The sequence below is a fragment of the Leptopilina heterotoma genome, unplaced genomic scaffold (assembly GCF_015476425.1).
Source record: "Leptopilina heterotoma isolate Lh14 unplaced genomic scaffold, ASM1547642v1 Lhet_361, whole genome shotgun sequence".
Classification (NCBI taxonomy): Eukaryota; Metazoa; Arthropoda; class Insecta; order Hymenoptera; family Figitidae; genus Leptopilina; species Leptopilina heterotoma.
In genome coordinates, this window is record NW_025111042.1 from 137392 (window position 1) to 160256 (window position 22865).

General features: G+C 24.7%; 1 protein-coding gene across 6 annotated transcripts in view; it reads left to right on the plus strand.

Annotated features, from left to right (window-relative positions):
* Positions 1 to 22865, plus strand: part of LOC122505614 (xaa-Pro dipeptidase) — a 63496-nt gene that overhangs the window by 24875 nt on the left and 15756 nt on the right. For all 6 annotated transcript variants that reach the window (XM_043617344.1, XM_043617348.1, XM_043617347.1 and 3 more), the window contains 2 exons: positions 9652 to 9844; positions 19577 to 19816. In XM_043617344.1, the coding sequence (XP_043473279.1) occupies positions 9652 to 9844; positions 19577 to 19816 (433 nt within the window). The remainder of the gene's footprint in view (positions 1 to 9651; positions 9845 to 19576; positions 19817 to 22865) is intronic.

Below are 22865 nucleotides of genomic sequence, written 5' to 3' on the forward strand. Positions count from 1 at the left end.
ATTAATTAATTAATTTAAATGAATTGAAATGAAATGAAATTAATTAATGAATTTAATTCTATATTAGAATTCATTTTTAAGAAACATGCATTTATTTAATAAATTATTTATTTTTGTATAATTAAATAATTGAATTCTCGTAGATTTTTCCAATAAAAATTGATTTTAAAATGAATTTCAGTTAAAAATTTAGATTATAATTGAATATTAAAAGCATTATAGCTTGAATTTTTAGAAATAATTGAATTTTGAAAAGGTTTCAAATTAAAATCTTTGAAAATCTGATTTTGTCACACATTTAACCAACAATTCTGTAAAATTAAATTTTTTTGAAAAAGTAAACTTTTTGAAAAGTTTAAAATTGAATTTTTAAAAAAAATTATTTCAAGTTTTTATTTTCTAAATAGGTATTTAATTGAAGAATTTATATTCCTTAAAAAAATTTTTGTCTGTAATAAATTAATTATTCTTTAGTTTAAGGGAAAAGTTATATTTTTGTCTGGAATGAGGGAAAAGTCAGGGAAAAAGAAAATTAAATTTTTTTGCAATCCTGTTTATACATATCAAGATGTTTTTTTTTGTTATTTCATGATTTTTGGGTTAAAAATAATCTTCAAATAACAAACAAATTTAGAGAGTGCGAGATCAATAAACGCTCGAGTATTTTTTTGCATTTATCGAAAAATACGACAGTTTAATAATGTAATATCTTAAGTTAACCGTATTTTTCTCTCACTTTTTTACACTTAAATTGATAAAAAGTCTCTGATCCGGATACAGAGTCCACGTAACTTATCGATTGTTTTTCTTTCAATTCTTCCGGATTCTATAGGAAAAAATAAACTTTTTAATTGACTACATTTTACTTCACACCATCAAATAAATATAGAAAGTCAAATATGATAAAATTAATAATCAATAATTCTGAACAGTAATTTTTGTTTTGTCAAAGAAGAAATTGAATGATAATAAAATGCATTTGTCGTCTCTGGTTTTTCTTTTGTCTGTATTTGTGTATATATAGAATTTTCTCGGAGAACGTAGACCGTGAAATTGTAGACAGGATGTATGCAAATTCCTTTAGCATTGTCATGAAGTCGGTTTCATTCAGAATCGAACCTTTTTTCCTTTTTTTTTTTTTTTTTTTGCCTTGGGAGAATGTTATTTATTTTGATGAAGGGAAAATATTTTTTCTCCTACACTGGATATTGTTGGTTAATTTTCTATAGATGAAATAAGAACATTTCTTGTTTGTTCACCATTTCACTTTCGTTCCCCTTTATTTAAAAATTAAAATTGCAATTCTGTTTTATTTGCTGAAAAGTTGACGTATAAATATTAATAAATCATTTATCACTAATTGCAGAGTGTGAAGAATAATTTATTTGTACATATTCAGAAATGAAAGATTGTAAAATTTTGTTAGAAGGGAATTCACGAATATAACGAACGTGTGCGGACTTCTAGAAAATTATACTTCCGTTTGTTGTAATTTACAGTGAGTTCAAAATGAAACACGCGGACATGAATCATTTTGTGTGCTCTTTGTGCGTGTATACGCACGTGAACAAAATTCTTCATTGGGATCAAAGCAAATTTTGGAATTTAGGAAAATTTCACACTAGGAAAAACAAAAATTGGGAAATTCTTTAGACAGTTTAGACTTTCGTACCTTTTTCTACATTCGCTTTTCAGTTTCATTTTTTTTTATTTCAGTTTTCTTGAAAGTATCAAATTGATACTAAAAAAAGTATTCAATACCAAAGTATTGAATTTGATACCAAAATGATACCAAAATCTGGATTAAAAAACAAAATTTAATCAAAATTTTTTTTATCGAGTTGATACATTTTAGTATCAATTTTTTGTTTTCAAGAAAACTGTGTTTGAAAATTGTGAAATAAATTTTATAAATTTATAAATAAATTATTTTTTCCCTACTAGTCAAGAATGTATCATTTTAAATTTAATTAACTTTTTCATTAATTGAGTTTTTTGTATTTGATCTCTATTTTGAGAATATTGTTGTTTTAGTTTGGAATTCGTAGGTTTATTTCTTCATTCATTTATTTGCGGGTCTGTATTCATTAGGGGCATTGTTTCTGCATTGCGTCAGTTGTTTCTAACAAGGAGCCAATGCTCGCACGTTAAAATGGACCACTCTCGCAATATTACGTATTTTCTGCGCGACATGACACAAGTTTCTTCATATAGAAAAACCCAACGAAATTCCATAAATATTATTCAAATTCTGAAACACATTTTAAATTAGAAATGTTTTGGAGAATAGTATCAAATAAGGCATTAGTGGTAGAAATATTTTACATAATTCTTAATTAACTTAGTTTTCAATTTAGGGAAATTTAACTAGATTTTCTTTGAATAGAATTTCCGTTTCGTAGTATTTTTCTTTCGTAATTTCACGGTGAACGGTTTAAATAAAAAAAAAAAAAATTTCCGGTTATAAAGAAAAAATTGAAAAATTATTATGAAGATTTCAATTCAATTATTTTCTAGAAATTTTAACTAAAATTCTTCTCTAATTCAATTACTTTTAATACTTTTTGAAAAAAGTTTCTTAAAAATTCAATTATTTCAAAGAAAGATCAACTAAAATATTTATAAAATCCATTTTTTGTTTATTTACAAGACAATTTTATAAAATTTCGAATAATTTGAAAATTTTTCAATTATTTTCTAGAAATTTTAACTAAAATTCTTCTTTAATTCAACTAAAATATTTATAAAATCCATTATTTGTTTACAAGACAATTTCATGAAATTTCGAAAATTTTTCAATTATTTTATAGAAATTTAAACTAAAATTCTTCTCTAATTCAATTATTTTTAATATTTTTGGAGAAAATTCCTTAAAAATTCAATTATTTCAAAAAAAAAAAGTTAAACTAAAATATTTATAAAATCCATTTGTTTACAAGACAATAAATTTCATGAATAATTTGAAATTTTTAAAATTATTTTCTAGAAATTTTAACTTAAATTCTTCTCCAATTAAATTATTTTTAATTAATATTTTTCAAAAAAGTTTCTTACAAATTTAATTATTTCAAAAAAAATTGAATTAAAATATTTATAAAATTCATTTGTTTACAAGACAATTTCAGGAAATTTCGAATAATTTGATAATTTTTCAATTAAAAATTAAACACTTATTTAAAAATATAACTTATTTCAAAAAAATGTAAATGAAACTATTTCAAAAAAGTAACTTATTTCTAATTTTTAATTAAAATTGTTTAAAATTCAAATTATTTCTAAAACTTTAAATTAAAACTTTTTGATATTCAATTTATATTAATAATATTAATTTAAAATTCTAAAACATAAAATTAGTTATTTATAAATTATTGTAAAAAAACGAATTGATATTAATGCAAAATATGATTTTTTAAACATTTATTTTCTAAGAAAAGCAGATTTTTTATTTTAATGTCTCATTCTGTATAGAATAAAACATTAATTTTTAGAAATTTTGTATCACTTTTGTTGTAATTAGTTCAAATATTTACTAATTGAAATTTAGAAAATAAGTTTTGTAATAATATTATTGCAAAAAATATTTATAAATTAATTTATATTTCACTATTTTACATGTAAAATTTTTCTATTTTAAAATATAACATTTTTAATATTTTATATTAATTTTTATATTTACTTTTTTGTGATTTTTTTTAACTTTTTATAATTTTGAATCAAAAAAATTTCAGTTTTGCTTAGAATTTTATTACAATTTTTGAAAATAATTTAATTTTGTTGATGAATATTATAGAAATTTTGTGAAAATAATCAAATTCTTTTGAGTAATTTAACTAAAATTGTATTGAAAGTAATTAAATTTTTAAAATTGAATTCTTATGAAGTATTCAATTATTTTCAAAAATAACAAAATTTTCACAGAAATTCAATTCTTTTTAAACATTTTAATAAAATTTTTCGCAATAATTCAATTATTTTCATAAATAATAAAATTCATCTCAGAAATTCAATTATTTTTGAAAATTTTAATAAAATTCTTTGCAACTATTCAATTATTATGTTCATAAATAATAAAATTCATCGCAGGATTTCAATTATTTTTGATACAATTTTACAGGAATTGCACGAAAAATGTAATTATTCTTAAAATTTTAATTTCAATTTCTTGAAAAAATCAATTATTTAAAAAAATGTTTTTTTTTAAATTCTTTCAAAAAATTCAATTATTTACAAAAATATTAGAATTTTTCACAGTAATTCAATTATTTTTAAGTATTTTAATAAAATTGTTCGAAAGAAATCAATTATTTTTAATATAATTTTAATTAAATTTGTTTGAAATAATTCAATTATTTTGAGGCATTTTAATTAAATTTTTTGCAAAATTCAATTATTTTCATAAATAACAATATTTATCAGAAGAATTCAATTATTTTTCAAAGTAATGAATTTCTTCTTGGAAATTCAATTATTTAAGAAAATTCCAATAAAATTGTTTGCAAGAATTCAATTATTTTTATAAATAATAAAATGCTTTTTAGGAATTCAATTATTTTCAAAAAATTTTAATAACATGCTACACAGACATTCAATTATTGTCGAAAATTTTAATAGAATTCTTTGTAAAATTTAATTATTTTTAAAAAATTTTCGCAATTCAATAATTTTCAATATCTACTATTTTCATAAAATTTCCAAACAGAATTCAATTATTTAAACAATTTTTCATAAAAATCATCATAAGAATTCAATTATTTTCATGAATAATACAAATTTCTCAGGAATTCAATTATTTAAATTAGAATTTGCATAAAATTCGTTGAAAGAAATTAATTATTTAATAAATTTTTATAAAATTCTTTGAAGGAATAAAATTATTTTTATAAATATTTAAATTCTTTCATGAATAATAAAATTCGTGGCAGGAATTCAATTTATTAGCAGTAGGATAAGAAAGAAGTAAATATTTTTGATTAAAATTAGGGAAAAGTCAGGAAAATAAAAAATATGGAATGGAAGTTTTGTCAGGTTTGTGAAGTGTCTAAGACGAGTTTTTTTGGTCGTCAATTTAAATTTTCTATAGTTACTTTTTTACTATTTTTTTTAGTTTGAAAGCTACTTTTTGCTAATTTTTTAAAATTAATTATCGAGTGCAAAGTCTGATTTAGACAAATTTTCATCTTGAAATGTACTTTTTGAAAATTCTTCACAATTTGGTATTCGAAAAATTTCCAAATTTGAAAAATTTATTTAATTTTTCTTCTTTATAATTTTTTGCACATCCAGTATAATTGAATTGAATTGAGATTAGGTAAATTCATGCATTGATTTGATTCGTTTCAATGCCTCGAGGGGGTTTCTATGATTCCTTTTTTTCTTTTATTGTTAGCCAGCCTCCGAATATGGAAGGCCTAGAAAAGTCGAGTTTTGCAATTCAGAGAGCTCATTTCGTGAATACGAGAATATGAATCGTGTCAGTCAAGAGCGTCAGACGTCCAATGACACGACTTAAATATAAACCGTGTACGTACGAGGACACTATAGCATTCCTATTTCATTGCGCGTTACGAGGAACGGATTCTATTTAAGACCAGACAACCATAATTACTTTTCTTCTGAAAATTCACTGTACACTTCATGAAGAACTTTTCTTCCGTGTTTTAAAAAAAATCCCTGCAATCGTCACGCAGGGAGATAATGAATTATTTGTAAAAAGAATTTATTTCATTTCAGCTTTTAGTATTAGGAGAAAATTCGCATTGCCTTCTGTTTTGACAAATGCTTTTTTAGCTTCTTTTTATTTATCGCGAAAGTTTATTTTTTCGGATTTTAAGATAAAAGAAATGACAAAGTATGAGAATAATTATTATTTATTGAACTTTATCTTGTTCACGTAAGAGTGTCGTAAGTTGAGTATATAAAACGATAAGATTCGTGATGTCACCAAACAAAGCTTACAGGTGCATTTCTTTATCATTGAAATGTTACTTTTTTATTTATACTGTTTAAACTCAGTTTTTTTTATTATAAAACCGACTTCTTTTTAATGTCCACGAATTATATTACTTTCATTCAGTATGGTTATATTTTCACTTGTCATCACCTTAGAGTTACAATTAACTATAATTAATTCTGTCTTTCATTCATTCTTTCATTCATTCTGTCCGCAGTTTGTAGTTATTTTTTTTTTTTTAATTTTGTTTGACAAATCAAAAATAAGCATGTATTTTTTCATGATTTATTGTAAAATAATATTTTAAATTCCTAAATAATTAAATTCCTGTGAAATTTTTATTATTTATGAAATTAATTAAATATTTGCGTAGAATTTAATCAAATTTTTTTTAAATAATTGAATTCCTTTGGAAAATTTTATTAAAATAGTAGATATTGAAAATCATCGAATTGGGGAAAATTTTTGAAAAATAATTGAAATTTTGCCAAGAATTTTATTACTTTTGAAAATAATTGAATTTCTGCAATTATTTGTAACTTCTTCAAAATTCAATTTTTTTTAGTGTTTTTAACTAAAATTCTTCTAGAAATCCATTATTATTTTTAATACAATTATATTTCAACTTCTCGTAAAATGTAATTATTCTTAAAAATATTCTTAAAATTCGTCGAAAGAATTCAATTATTTAAAAATTTGTTGATAAATAATGATAAAGAATTTGATCAACAAATTTTTAAATAATTTAATTCTTTCGACGAATTTTAATAAAATTTTCGAAAATTTTTAAAAATAATATTTTTTAGGGAGTTGAATTAAAATTGGATTAAAAATATTTAAAATATTAAATATTAAAAATATTTTTGTGTAAAATTTTATTAAATTTTTTCATAATAATTTAATTCTTTTGGGAAATTTTATTAAAATAGTAGATATTGAAAATCATCGAATTGGGGAAAGTTTTTGAAAATAATTGAAATTTTGACAAGAATTTTATAAACATTTTTTAAAATAATTGAATTCAAAATAAGACAATTTCGAAGAATAATTTTGTTATTTAAACAGATAGTTAAAATCATGTTCTTCAATTAAATATATGTTAGAAAATAAAAACTTGAAATAATTTTTAAAAAATTCAATTAAACTTTTTAAATACAAAAACAAATAATTTATTAAATAAATGAATGTTTCTCAAAATTTAATTCTTATAAAGAATTTTATCATTAAATTTTTAAATAATTAAATTCTTTTCACGAATTTTAATAACATTTTTAAGAATAATTACATTTTTCGAGGAATTCGATTAAAATTGTATTAAAAATAATTGAAATCCATAATGAGTTTTAATATTTATGAAAATAATCGATCTCCTGTGAAATTCTTATTACTTATGAAAATAATTAAATGTTTGGGTAGAATTTTATTACAAATTTTTTTAAATAATTGAATTAAGAAAAATTTTTGAAAATAATTGAATTCTATAGAGAAATTTTATTAAAATTTTCTCAAAATTAACAAATTTCTGATAAAAATGTTATTTTTGAAAATAATTGAATTCCAGCGAAGAATTTTGTTATTTATTATAATTGAATTCTTGACATGATTTTAATAAAAATTTTTTAAATAATTGCATTCCAGCGAAGAATTTTGTAATTTATGAAAATAATTAAATTCTTGACATGATTTTAATAAAATTTTTGAAAATAATTGAATTCCAACCAAGAATTTTGTTATTTTTTTAAATAAATTGTATTCTTGCTCAGATTTTAATCAAGTTTTTGAAAAGAATTGAAATCCAGCATAGAAATTTGTTATTTATTAAAATAATTGAATTTATTACAAGATTTTGATATAATTTTCGAAAAAAATTGAATTCCAGTGAAGACCTTTGTTATTTATGAAAATAATTGAATTTTAGCGAAGAATTTTATAATAATTTTATTTTAAATAATTGAATTTCTGCAAAAAGTTTTATTATTTATAAAGATAATTGAATTTCTGCTAAGAATTTTATTACTTTTGAAAATAATTGAATTGTAACTTTTCCAAAATTCAATTTTATTTAATATTTTTAACAGTAAAAAGTAATAATTTGAATTAATAATTTCAAAAGTAAAAATAGGAAGTTAAATTTAAAAATAGGAACTAAATGTAGTAGAGGTAATAATAAAATGTTATGGAAGAAGGAAAGGTTAAGGAGAAAGAAAATCGATGTATAAACGTAGTGTTTAAAAAAACATGAGAATATTGAATTTTGTGAAATAAATGTAATGAGAAGATGTTTCTGAAGTAGATATTATTTCTTTGAATAGAAAAATTGGTCTTTAAATAATTTTTTCTCTTTCAAGTTGTTTTTTAGAAAATTTTCTTCTTCTTCTTCTTAAAAAATTCAGTCTTGACGAAAGGTTTTCTCTATATAAATTTATTAATAATAAAAGAGAATAGAAGAGGAAGAATTCTGGGAATAATGTCGCTTTACGAGGTTCCGCTTAGTGTAGGTCGCTTACGTTGATAAATTGCTTTGTTATCGATTACTTCCTGTCCTCGTCAATTTGCTCCAGAAAAATGTACTTTTAGTGCCAGGAAAGAAAAAACCTTTTTTTCAATTTTTTTTTGCTGTAATTTCTGCAAAAAAAACGAACAAATTATTCATATAATTTTATGAAAAGAAAAATTCATCAAAGATTTTTTTTTATAAAAAAATTTTCTCTTGTTAAATTTAACAAAAAAATTAAAAAATTTTCCATTAAAGAAATGACTTTTCATTTCCTTAATGGAAAATATAAAATATTAAGATAACATTTTTTTTTATTTAAAAAAAAATCTTAAGTTTGAAATTTATTAAAATCTGATAAATGGAGAAAATATTTTTTTTTCTTATTCTTGGCAATAAATTTTGAAATAGACGCGGGAAAATAGAGTATATGGGTAATTTGTATCTATATACATGGTTTTCTCAGTATTTCACAGTTGGACTAACTAACTAGTTAGTGTGGGGCTTTTAAAAAGAGTTGAACTAATAGTGAAGAAGCGAGCCAAGAACCTAATCAAGAAACTCAGCCGCATGGTGAGGAATTACAGCGGAAGTCCAGGCGAATGTTTGCGGGACGAGCGCAGAAAATGATGTAGACTATAATCGATGTCAGGAACAAAAAAAAAAAAAGAAAAAAAAGAGAGAGAGAAAAAAACAGTCGACGAGAAACAAGCTGCCAGGAGAATATGGCAATGCCCCCCGACACTTTGTCTCGGCGAGAAAACAACTTGAAAAATCCAATTTTCCTCTTTTACTGATTGAGAGAAAAAATAGAGAAAAATAGACTTTTACGCAAAAGTGACCAATTATTAAGCAAATTAACAGAAGGGGAGAAAATATATCCCAAGACATAAAAAACTAAAAAAAAAACTAAAGAAAAATTTGCGAAAAAAGCGAATTAATAAAAGTGGAAAAAATATAGTCTAAGACTAAAAAAAACTAAAAAATTTGCTAAAAAAGTAAATTAACAAAAGAGTAGAAAATATATCCCAAGACTTAAAAAGCTTTAGGTTTTTAATTTAAATATAGTTTTAGGTTCTTAATTTAAATGTTTTCAGATTTTTAATTTTAAGTATTTTTAGTATTTTTAGTATTTTTAGTATTTTTAGATTTACATTAATTGTAGTTTTAATAATTTGATTTTAATGATTTGATTTTAATTTTTCAGAAAAGCAATGGAGCCAGTTTTTCATAGGGGTGAGCACACTCTAAAAGTGCCAATGGAACTTTTTGCAAATAATCGAAAAAGATTGGTCGAACGTCTTGGAAAGAAAATTACAAAGCCTGGAACGTTCATTGTCCTACAAGGTGGAACGGAGGTGCCTTACGATGACACGGACGTTTCTTGGCCCTTCAAACAAGTGAGAATATCAAAATTATTATCATTAAGAAAATTTCCTACAATTTTTATTTGATTGCAATTTTTTTTACGGGCGATACTTATTCAGGGTTGCTACAAAAAATTTAATTTTCTTTTTCCCTCACTTTTCCATCATTTCTAGACAAAATTTTAACTTTTTCCCTGAAACTAGAGAATATTCTGATTAAAAATTATTAGATTAACAATAATTAAAGATTCAAAATAAATGAATCGATTTTTTTCCAAAAAATTAATTCTTATAAATGAAATATTTTCCAAAAAATATTTTGAAGAAAAAAATAAAGAAAAATAAATGATGAACTGGAATAAATAAAAAAACAAAACCGTAACAAGAATCGTGTAATATAACGCAATCACGTAACTGAGTTTCGCTTTAGCAATTGTATACAACACATACATATGTATATTTTTTTCATTGTATGTACTTGATTGCAATGAATCGAGCACGTGTTTTTCTGCTACGTCAGGTCTCTCTCAATACAAACATTGAACGGTACATTTGTTCTAGAAAAGCAGTTTTTTTTTAATATTGTATACACGTATATATGTGTATTTAGTTTAATCCAGAAATAATCTCCATAACGTTTCAAGGAGATTGATTATGGTAAAATTAATTATTTCGAACAAACAAACAAAAAAAGCAGGAAATAAATTCACTGAATATGAACGCGTAAACAGAGGAGAAATGTCACGTGCGGAAATGAATTGAACCTGAAAATGTTACACGAGCATGCAAGCACACACACACACACTCTCTCACGAAACACGTTTGATAATAATTAAAACCGCAGAGTTCTAGAAACAAATAAACAATTAGTTGTTTACGTTTCAAATATTTCCTTTTCAAAGAGGATTTAATTGACTTTGTAATATTCAAAACTTCTACTAAAATTTATTTTTTTCTTTTCGGATTTTTTATTCGCTGATAATTAAATTGAAATTGATTTTTTTCTACACTAGTGAGAAAAAGATTTTTTGCTGCTAGAGAGTATCAGGAAATACTTGCAAAGAATTTTATTACATTTTTTTTTAATAATTTGAATTCTATTGAGAAGTTTGATTAAAATAGTACATTGAAAGTCTGTCCAAAATTTTTTCAGTGTAGATTTTGAAAATATTTGAATTACAGCGAAGATTTGCAAATTTGTAAATAAATGTAATAGAAATTTTTTTTGATTATCTAATAATTTTGATAGTAAATCAGAATATTCTTTAGGGTCAGGGAAAAAATTTAAATTTTGTCTGGAAATCAGGGATAAGTCCAGGAAAGACAAAATTAATTTTTTGTGGCAACACTGATTATAAATGATCAACAAACTTGATTCAAGTTGTTGCATCAAATATATATATATATATATATATATATAGAGTTGATTTGAGATAATATACCTGCTACTCGTGCCATGCCTAGAGCACGTTGACCCGTTGGCCGATCGTTCCCGTGAAGTTGAAGGGAATACACCGTGGACTTTAATACGAACCCAAACAGAAGAGAAGAGCGCAACAGAAATGGCGAGACGTTTCTCTTCACGCGTTACTGATCAAAGAAACCTTCATCTTCCCCTGGAATTTCCGGTCTAAATCCACTGGGAAAGGTTTCTTTTTTTTATTAAAAATTCCGAATATATTTTCTTTTTGGGACTAGATGCTCTTTTGGTCTGGACAAGCTTTTAAGTAACTCTCTGGAACTTAATTGCCTTGTGTTTTTATGTCTTAGTTTAAAAAGTTTTTCTTCTTGGTGTCCAGGAACTGTATGTGCAGAATTCACCTGAATCCAATTTTATTTGGTACGGAAAATTCAGTTTGATGAATTTCGGACAGTATGTTTATTGCTAAACTGTTCCCAAACTGAAATATTCTCCAAAGTCAATTAAAAGACTTGATTTATACCTCTGGGCAACTATTGAATTTTCTAAACATGCTTCAATTTTAAAACAGGATAGTGTATCAATAGATGAACAAAATACAATTATTTTTGATGCTGATAATAGAGGTGATGATTTTTTAAACAAGCTTCAATTTTAAGTCAGGATAGTGTATCAATAGATAAACAAAATACAAGTATTCCTGATGCTGATAATAGATGTGATGATTTTCTAAACAAGCTTCAATTTTAAGTCAGGATAGTGTATCAATAGATAAACAAAATACAAGTATTCCTGATGCTGATAATAGATGTGATGATTTTCTGAACAAGCTTCAATTTTAAGTCAGGATAGTGTATCAATAGATAAACAAAATACAATTATTCCTGATGCTGATAATAGATGTGATGATTTTCTAAACAAGCTTCAATTTTAAGTTTCCGTTTCTCTTGATGAAGATTCAGTCGATTTACCGCAGAGAGTATTATTGATTGCGGCTCTTGGTTATCCGTTTGCTTTTCTTGTTTTTATTCTGGAAATCACAATCAATTTTGTATAGGTAAAGCTTTCCAAAGTATATTGTGGATGGGAATTTTATTATATCGGTGTGGTAAACATTAGTTAATGTTCCTAAGTTCCTGGTTGTAGGTGATAGAAAATAATTCTAGTAAAAAGTGGAAAAGATAATATCCTAGTAACAAGAAGGTAAACATTGTTCCATTAGCAAAATGTCAAACACAAGCAATGTGGAATTCAATTTTAAAATTGATAAAGAGGTTCGATACCAGGTCGGCTTAGTTGGCATGGAATTTCGAAAATTGATGAAGAGATTCAATACCAGGACTCAGTTCGCAGGAAAAAGTAAGAAATTGAAGAGGTGAAATCAGTCAACAATGTCTCCTTCACAAGTGTTTTCGATTACCATTAGTTTCGTATGCTTCATAACTCTGGTGAAATATTCGGAATCTATTTGGTTGCAAAAATCTGGAGAGTATCACAGTTTGGTGCAATACTTGAAGACAAAGTCCGCTAAACATCAGATTATGTTCCTCGTTGATGATGAAGATAACACAACGCAGGTTAATGATTTTATCCGCAACATCGCTACGAATATACCATCATTAACAATTGAAAATTTAACGGAATCAACATTACCCCGACAAGTAGGGAATATTCCTAGAGAGACAACAATCTTTGTTGTACTAATCAGTGGGAATGTGAATCTGCAATATTCTCGGCTATCAACGTTCATGAAAATATTACAATCCGTGTCTTATTCTAATCCACTGCCGAAAGTATTAATCGTTCACATGTTGGAGAACCAAAACGCAACATACGCAGAAATCTTAAAATTCTTCTGGGCGAATGATTTCCTAGATGTGAGTATTTTACAATTGGTACAAAGAAGTTTGTCACCTAAGTTGTATAGAGAGGAGAAATTTTCCGCTCTTCATCAATTCAATCCGTACAGTAATGTTTACAGTATTCAAAAATTTGGAAAAACTTCAACTTTCACGTACTTTCCGAACAAAGGGGAAAATTTGTACCAAAAGCATGTAAAGTATGTAACTTCCAATTATTTAATAGCACCATTTAAATTATTCGATGGTTTAGCTAGAAAACTAAATTTTATTTTGATTCCACGAAAACCAGTTAAAACGAATGCCAGTGGTAGGTTTGGATGTTTTACATCGAGTATAACTGGAAGATTCACACCTTTACTTCGTAAAAAAGCGGATTTTATTATAGGAGTCTATTACGTCTATCACAGCTTCTCATGTCCTCAATCGGCACTTCTGCGAAGTCGTATTTTTGATATACAAACTGTAATTGCCTATTATCCTGAATCAGTCTCTGAATCATCAAACGATACTCTTGATTTTAGTTTCATTCTGCCGATTTTGTTAACTTTACTATTAATTGCTTTATTACTACTAATTCTACTTAGATTGAAATTTACCAAAGAGATATGGCATTCTGTCAACATTTTTGGAGTCATTATTGGCACTGGATTTCCAAATGTTCCAGGAAGCATTAAAGAAAGAATTGTCTTGATTTCTCTTCTTCTCTTAAGTATCGGTTATTCAGGCTCCTTTCATTCATTGTTGGTTCAAAAGAATTTACAAACAATTCCAAAACAAGAGATTCATACTATTCAAGAACTTGTTAATTCGAATTTAACAGTCTTTATGGATGTAGCTCAACGATATCAAATAGCAAAAAACAGCGGCGATAAACTCTACCTACGGAAATTGGGAAATAGGAGCAAAACTTATTCCTTGTTTTATTCTTTCTCCAAATGTCTGAACGATCTGGTTAAATACAAGAATGTCTCGTGTGTCTTTGTTTCGAATTTTTTTGAGAGTTGGCCCAATCTAACCAAAATGGATTCATCAATTGGGATTAAAGCTGTAGACGAAGTTGTTGCACATTCTGCGAGAGTTATTTGGATGCGACCTAGATTACCATATTTTGATAATGTCAACAGAGGTATTCAAATTTTGACCGAAACAGGACTAATGAGAAAATGGAGTCTCTATAAATCTTCTACAGAAAGTACCAGGTCATCCGTTACTATTGACGAGGCTTCAGTCGATTTACTGCAAAGAGTATTAATGATTGTGATTTTTGGTTACACGCTGGCTTTTCTTATTTTCATTTTGGAAATCACAATCAATTTTCTGGATACAGCAACTGAAAATAAAATTATGCAGCTCATGGAAATTTTTCAGTGAATAAAATTGTTGAATGTTTGTGCAACGAGAAACATTTTAAGTTGTATTGATGTACTAAGAAGACAGGTTTTAAGAAAGAGCGTCGAGGAAATGACTTTGTCAAGCGCAAACAGAGAATGCAGAAGATTTCCCTCGAATTGTTTTCGAGAATGGTCCGGAGTACAGGTGTCGATGTAAATTAGATAAAACACCCCTCAGCTTAGGAGTGACCGAATTATTGATTTGACGTTGATGTCGAGGTAATGCAGTTCTCAGAAAAATACAGAAATGTGTCTCGTAGTAGAAATTATCTCCTTGAATGAATTTAACTAGAACGAGACTCGAAGAAGGCACTTGGTACTTGATGAAGAGATTTTCTGGACTGGAGTCGAAGAAGAAACTCGATGACAGTACACAACTAATTAACTTGGTCGCTGTTGTGATAATTCCCTAGCCAGAATTATTTGATAAAAAATTCATCGAATCGTGATAATCATCAAAGAAAAAAGAACTTATCAAAATTTCTACAATGCTACAAAATATTCAGATTCGATAACCATCTCCACTGAATAGTTAAGTCAGTGCCTAGTAACCAAATGGTAAACATTGTAACCATGATCAAAAATTCTATGCGAAACGATTTGCAACAATTGATGAAACTGATAGGAAGTTTTGATAAACAACATAAACTGAAAGTTGACACATTGTTTGTCCAGACACGTGTCTGCAATTGAGGTGTTGAAAACTTTTTTGATTCAGAATGCTACAACTGCGAATACTTCCGTTTTGTAGCATCTGGCTGCTGTGTTTCTTAATTCCGTGGAAATGTTCGGAATCTATTTGGTTGAATACATCTAGAGAAGATGACAAATTTGTACAATCGGCAAAACATCAGATTATGTTCCTCGTTGATGATGATACCACTCTGGCTAACGATTTTATTCGCAATGTCGCTGCGAATGTACCATCGCTATACTCTACACTTGATAATTTAACGGAATCAAATATTCCCTCTCAATTTGGAGGCAACATCAGGGAGACAACAATCTTCGTTGTAGTTTTTGGAAACGAGAATTTACAATATTCTCGTCTTTCAATGTTGATCGAAATGATGAGAACAATCTCTTATTCTAATCCACTGCCGAAATTATTAATCGTTCATATGGAGAATGCAAATTACGAAGAAATCCTTAAATTCTTCTGGAAGAGTGAATTTCTAGATGTGAGTATTTTACAACTTACACCAAAAAGTTTGTCATCTAAATTGCAGAGAATGGAAAAATTTCCCGTTCTTCATCAATATAATCCGTACAGTAATGTTTATGGAATTCAAAAATTGGGAAAAATTGAGAATGAGAATCCGGAATTCGATTGGTTTCCTGATAAAGGGAGAAATTTGTATGGGAAGAACGTTCAGTACGTATGGAAGTTGCTGTACGATGGTTATTTCACGGTTTTCGAAGGTTTGGCGAAGAAAATGAATTTCAAATTGAAGCCGGAAAAAATATCGCTTCCAGAATCTAATGGTAATTTTGGATGTGACGAGAAAATTATTTATAAAGACTTCAGAGGTCTACTTGGAAGGAGAAAGCAGTTTATTATTGGAATATACAATTACTATCATAATTTCAGATGTAAACGTCACGCATTGCTTCGAAGTCATGTTTTGTATCTGGAGAGTATGATTGCTGTTGTTCCTCTCACATCCACTGATATTTCAACGGATCCTTTTGATTTTAGTTTCGTTCTGCCGATTTTGATGACGCTTTTCGTAATCACTTTGATACGACTAATTCTACTTGAATTGAACTTTACCAACGAGTTATGGCAAACTTTTAACATTTTTGGTATTGTTATTATTGGCACCGGACTTCGGGATGATCCAAGAAGCTTTAAAGAGAGATTTGTCTTGGTGTGCCTTCTGCTGATGAGTATCGTGTTCTCTGGCTTCTTTCATTCGCTGTTGGTCGAAATGCATTTGCAAATAATTCCAAAACGAGAAATTCATACGCTGCAGGATCTTGTTAATTCGAAGTTACCAGTATTTATGGGCCCCGCTCTAACGTATCAAACATCTGCCAGTAGCACTGAAAAGATGTACTACGAAAAATTACAGAGTCAAGGTATTGTTTATACGATTAATTATCAGAGGTACGATTGTATGAACGATCTTGTTAAGTACAAGAACGTCTCATGTGTTATGGCGTCGGTTCTTTTTGAAAATTGGCGTAAGGAGAATATTAATTTGCTGAAAAAGTTTGATGGCAGAGGGGTAGAAGAGCCAATGGCCTATGCTGGAAGAGTAATTTGGATGCAACGCAGTTTACCGTATGCGGATAATGTCAACAGAGGACTGAAAGGAATGATCGAGACTGGACTGATGGATAAATGGGGATTTTACAAGTCATCAAAAGAAACGATTCCACCAGGGGCATCTTTAAATGAGGATGCGTCTTTTGATTTGTCTCAACGTGTTTTAACAATTGCTGTTATTGGTTACACTATGGCCTTTATTGTTTTTATTGGTGAAATTCTTATCAATTTTATCAATTCTCAAAATTCTCTAGTTAGGAAACTGTAGAGATCGGAAAAAAAAGATAGAAACTTGGAGGTCAGGAAATTTACCAGGAAATTTAAAAGTAGCAATTTTGAATATTTCTGTATTTTTTTTTGAAGCTGCACTACTATTGTTACTGTTACTACTACTTGTAACTGTTGAATTCTAAATTCATTTTGTAATTTGCAATAAATGTAATTTGCAGTAAATAAAAAAATTTTTTAAATAAAATAACAATAAAATATAAAATACAAATGAATAAAAAAATAAAAAAAATAAATAAATAAAATAAAAAAATAAAAAGCTACATAAATTTTAATTCGAGTATGTTTTTTAATAGCAATCTAATCATTTTGGAGAATTTTTAGAGAAATTACAAATTATTGCAGAAATTCAATTATTTTCAAAAGAATTCTTCGCAGAAATTCAATTATTTGCAAATTTTTTTTTTATAAATTTCTTCGCAATAATTCAATTATTTTCGTAGATAATAAAATTCTTAACAGGGATTCAATTATTTTTATAAATAAATAAAATTCTTCTTAGGAATTCAATTATTTTCATAAATAAATAAAACTCATCGCATAATTTCAATTATTCTTAATACAATTTTAATTTAATTCCTCGAAAAATGTAATTATTCTTAAAAATTTTTTGATAAAATTCTTCATGAGAATTGAATTTTAAGAAACATTCAATTATTCGATAAATTATTTATTTTCATATTTAAATAATTGAATTCCAGGAGAATATTTTAATAAAAATTGATTTAAAAATGAATTTTTATTAAAATCTTAGATAATAAATAATTGAATATAAGAAGCATTATAGGATGAATTTTTAGAAATAATTGAATTTTGAAAAGGTTTTAAATTAAAATCTTTGTAAATCTGAATTTTTCAGAATTTAAATGAATAATTTTGTAGAACTATTTTTTGATAAGTTTTAATTTCAATTCTGTTGAAATTATTTCAATTTTTTAATACAGGTTTAATATTACTTTTAAGACTAATGCAATTCTTCGAAAGAATTCAATTTTCTTAATAAATATTTATTTATTTATTTAAATAAAATTTAAATATCAAATTTCTTTCCACAGAAATTCAATTATTTTCATAAATAACTATAATTCATTAGAAGAATTCAATTATTTTCTCAGAACTTCAATTATTTTTATAAATAATAAAAATTTCACAGGAATTCAATTATTTAAAAAAAAATTGACATACATTTTTTTTTGAGAAAAATCATATTTAAAATTTTTTTTTAAATCTTCGTATTTAATTATTTTCATAAATAATAAATTGTTTTTTAGGAATTCAATTGTAATCGTAAATAATAAAAATCATCGCAGAATTTCAAAAATTTTTAATACAATTTTAATTGAATTTCTCAAAAAATGTAATTACAGTTAAAGATTTAATTAAATTCGCCGAAAGAATTCTATTATTTAAAAAAATTTTGTTATAACATTCGGGTGAGGATGCTACTTCTAAAAAATTGTATTAAAATTCGTCGAAAGAATCCAATTATTTAAAAATTTGTTGATAAAATTCTTTATGGGAATTCAATTTTAAAAAACATTTAATTATTCAATAAATTATTTATTTTTGTATGGAATATTCTAGTGGAATTTTCAAATAAAAATTGATTTAAAAATGAATTTCATTTAAAATTTTAGATAATTATTGAATATTAAGAGCAATATAGAGTGAATTTTTAGAAATAATTGAATTTTGAAATTAATTTTTTGGAAAAAGTTTAATTGAATTTTTTTTAATTATTTTTTTACTTTCTAATATATATTTAATTGAAGAATTTAGTAATAATTGAAATTTCGTAAAATTGAATATTGTAAACAAATGGATTTGAAAATTGTCAAATAACTTTTTCGCAAATTATTAAAAATAATGGATTTAAAGAAGAATTTTAGTTTTTAATTCTTGAAAATAATAATTGAATTGATAATGATTTTTATCACTCGGTCATCTTTAATTATTATTTAATAAATAAATAAATTATAAAACATGTTTTATAGTTATGAAAAATTTAATTTATAGTTTTAAGTAAAATTTTCTCTTATTTGATTTAAACTAATTATATTTTTGTATATATGTGACATTCTGATTATTAAAAATATTAAAAACTCTTTACATTTCACAAAAAAGAATTACAATTTAATTTCCTCTTTTTCGTCTAAATTACAAATTAATAGAATTAGACAAAATTTGTGAGATTATTCCTTAAATAAGAGAAACAGTTCTAATTTCTTTTTTGTCAAAAAGAAAGTGTGCCAAATTTTGTAATAGTGTAACTATTGCAAAAATTAATTCTCTCTCGGTTCTATTAGAAAGTTTTGGACAACGCGAAAGATCAAAGAATTTCTGGCTTCTAACTATATATGTACAATATGATGATGATGTATATATACTGTGTTCCCATGGCAAAAGTTTCTTCGGTTTCTTCTTTTACTCTTTATTGTCTGTTTGTATACTATACACATAACCAAATATATACATATATGTATCAAAACTCGTAAGTTGACCTGCCGGTTTATTTTTCAAACATTTTTCCAGGAATCCTTTTTTCAATGGTGCTTCGGTGTTGAGGAACCGGACTGCTTTGGAGCAATTGATTTAAAGAGTGGGAAATCAATTTTATTCCTTCCTCGATTGCCAGACGATTATGCAATTTGGATGGGTAAATTACATTCGCTTCAGGATTTTCAAAAACGATATGCTGTCAATGAAACTTTTTTCATCGATGAGATTGCCACTATTCTCAAGGATAAAGGAGCGTCGACTCTTTGTACTTTGGTATGGAGTGTTGTTTTACTTTTCCTTTTTGTATTATTTCGTATAAAATGTATTATTTATGGTACAAAATTTCAATTAACTTTATAAATAATAAAAAATAAATAAAAATTCTTTTTCGAAATTCAATTATTTTCAAAAATTTTAATTATTTTTTTAAAAAATTTTCTTAATTCAATGATTTTCAGTAGCTACTATTTTTTTAAAATTTTCCAAAAGAATTTTAATAAAATTCTACGCAAACATTTAATTATTTTCACAAATAATAAAACTCATTGCAAAATTTTAATAAAATTCTACGCAAAACATTCAATTATTTTCACAATTATAATAATAATCATTACAAAATTTTAATTATTTAAAAAATTTTTTGAAAATTCAATTATCTTTAGAAATAATTCAATTCTTCTCTGAAATTCAATTATTTTTAAAAAATTTATTAAAATTCTTGACAAAATTATACTAAAATTCTTGACAAAATTTCAATTATTATTCTCAATCATTTTTAAAAATTCAATTATCTTTAGAAATAATTAAATTCTTCTCCGAAATTCAATTATTTTCAAAAATTTTACTAAAATTCTTATCAATAATTAAATTCTTTCGAAGACTTCCATTAAAATTTAAAAAATAATTGAATCTTATCGAGAAATTTTTTTTAAATTGTTATAAAAAATAATTGAATTCCTACGAAGAAGTTTTATAAAAATTTTTAAACACATTTGAACTTCTGCCGAAATTTGCGGATATTTATGAAAATAATTGAATTTTTGCGAAGAATTTTATTAAGATTTTTGAAAGTAATTGAAGAAATGTAAAGAATCTTTTTATTTTCAATTCATGTTAAGTATTTTATTAAAATTTTTGAAAATAATTTAATTTTTACGAATTTTTCAAAGAAATCTAATTATTTTTGAAAATTTTAATAAAATTCTTGGCATAAATTCAATTATATTCATAAATTTGGAAACTCATAGCATGATTTCAATTATTTTAAATACAATTTTAAGTGAATTCCTGGAAAAATTTATTAATTTTAAAAAATTTTATTGAAATTCGTTGAAAGAATTTAATTATTTTCATAAATATCTAATACAAATTTTACAAGAATTCAATTATTAAAAAAAAAAAATTAATAAAATTCAACGCTAACTTTTTTTTAAGAAATAAATTATTTTTATAAATAATAAAACCCATCGCAGAATTTAAATTATTTTTAAAAGAATTTTTATTTAATATCTCAAAAAATGTAATTGTAGTTAAAAATTTTATTAAAAATTAAAATTCGTCAAATGAATTAAATTTTAAAAAACATTCAATTATTTATTAAATTATTTGTTTTTGTATTTAAATAATTGAATTCTCGTAGAATTTTCTAATAAAAATTGATTTAAAAATTAATTTTAATTCAAATTTTAGATAATAATTGAATATTAAAAGCATTACATTAATTTTTTAGAAATAATTGAATTTTGAAAAAGTTTCAAATTAAAATCTTTGAATATCTGAATTTTTTATATTTTTGACTAATAATTCTGTAGAATTAATTTTTTTGAAAAAGTTTAATTGAATTTTTGGTTAAAATTATTTTAAGTTTTTATTTTCTATATATATTTAATTGGAGAATTTCCGAAAAAAGAAAATTTTGTAAAATAGAATTGTAAAAAAAATGTATTTGAAAATTCTTGCAATGAATTTTTATGACATTTTTTTAAATAATTCAAATCCTGTAAAGAATTTTATTATTTATGAAAATAAATGAATTCTTGCATCGAATTTTATTAGATTTTTTTTTAAATAATTAAATTCTTTTGAGACATTTTATTAAAATAGTAGATTTTGAAAATATTCGAATTTCAGCAAAAAATTTAATTATTTGTGAAATGTAATTAAATTCTGTAAAATGTAATTGAATTGCAAAAATTTTTTTAAAAATAATTACATTTTTCGAGGAATTTATTTAAAATTGTATTAAAAATAATTGAAATCCTATAAAAAATTTTATTATTTATAAAAATAATTGAATTCTTACATAGAATTTTATTACATTTTTTTAAGTAATTGAATTCATGTGAAAAATTGTATTATTTATGAAAATAATTGAATTCTTGATAATATTCTTATAAATTATTGAATTTGAAAGAAATTTGAATGTTTCGAAAATCTTAATTCCTATGGAAAAATAATAATAATTAAATATTTATTAAAAAAAGAAGTTAGTGAATCAGAATATTCTTTAGAGTCAGAGAAAAAGAGAAAATTTTTTCTGGAAATCAGGAAAAAGTTAGGGAAAAACAAAATTAAATTTTTGTAGCTACTCTGATTATATTATTTTATATTATATAAACGTTTCAAAAACGTTGAAGAGCTTTGCAGAAATAGGATGCAAACTGCCAACGACCTGTAAAACGAGAAATACCAAATACCGTCGACTTTGTCTCTTTTTACCCGTTTATAGCTTCTTCTCGCTGAATATATATTTATTATATAGCTGTGTAACATATAAATATATTGTATATGGGTGACAGTTAATAAAAATTTTATTCTCTTCTTTTACGTTTGTAACACATTGACTTTAAAAAAAAAGAGAGAGAGAAATAAAGATAGGCAAAATAAACAGAAAAATATTTAAAGAAAGAATAATGAAAAAAGCGTCGTTTTAAAGGTATTTTACGCAGTAACATCTGCTGTTAGCGCATTACTTTTAAGAAAAGAGTAAACAGTTTCCGTCGTAAAACCAGTAATTGTGGCATTGTGCGCCAATGTAATTAGATTGGGAGAAAGTATTTCGTTTCCATGTGTTCTGCTTCTCTCGCAGAAAGTCCACTTTATTAGTTTCTTCTGCTTTAGGCGTTTTTTTTTGTTTTTTTCTCTTTTTAAATTATTCAATGATTTTTTTCTGATATTGTATTTTTTTTGGAAATTTTCCTTTTTTTGTATTTATTTTTTGTATTGGAAAATTAGTTTTCTTTTTGGGGTAAAATATTTATTTATTTTCCTTTTTTATTATCTTTTTTCCTTTTTTTTCTTTTTTTTTCTTTTTTTATTTTCT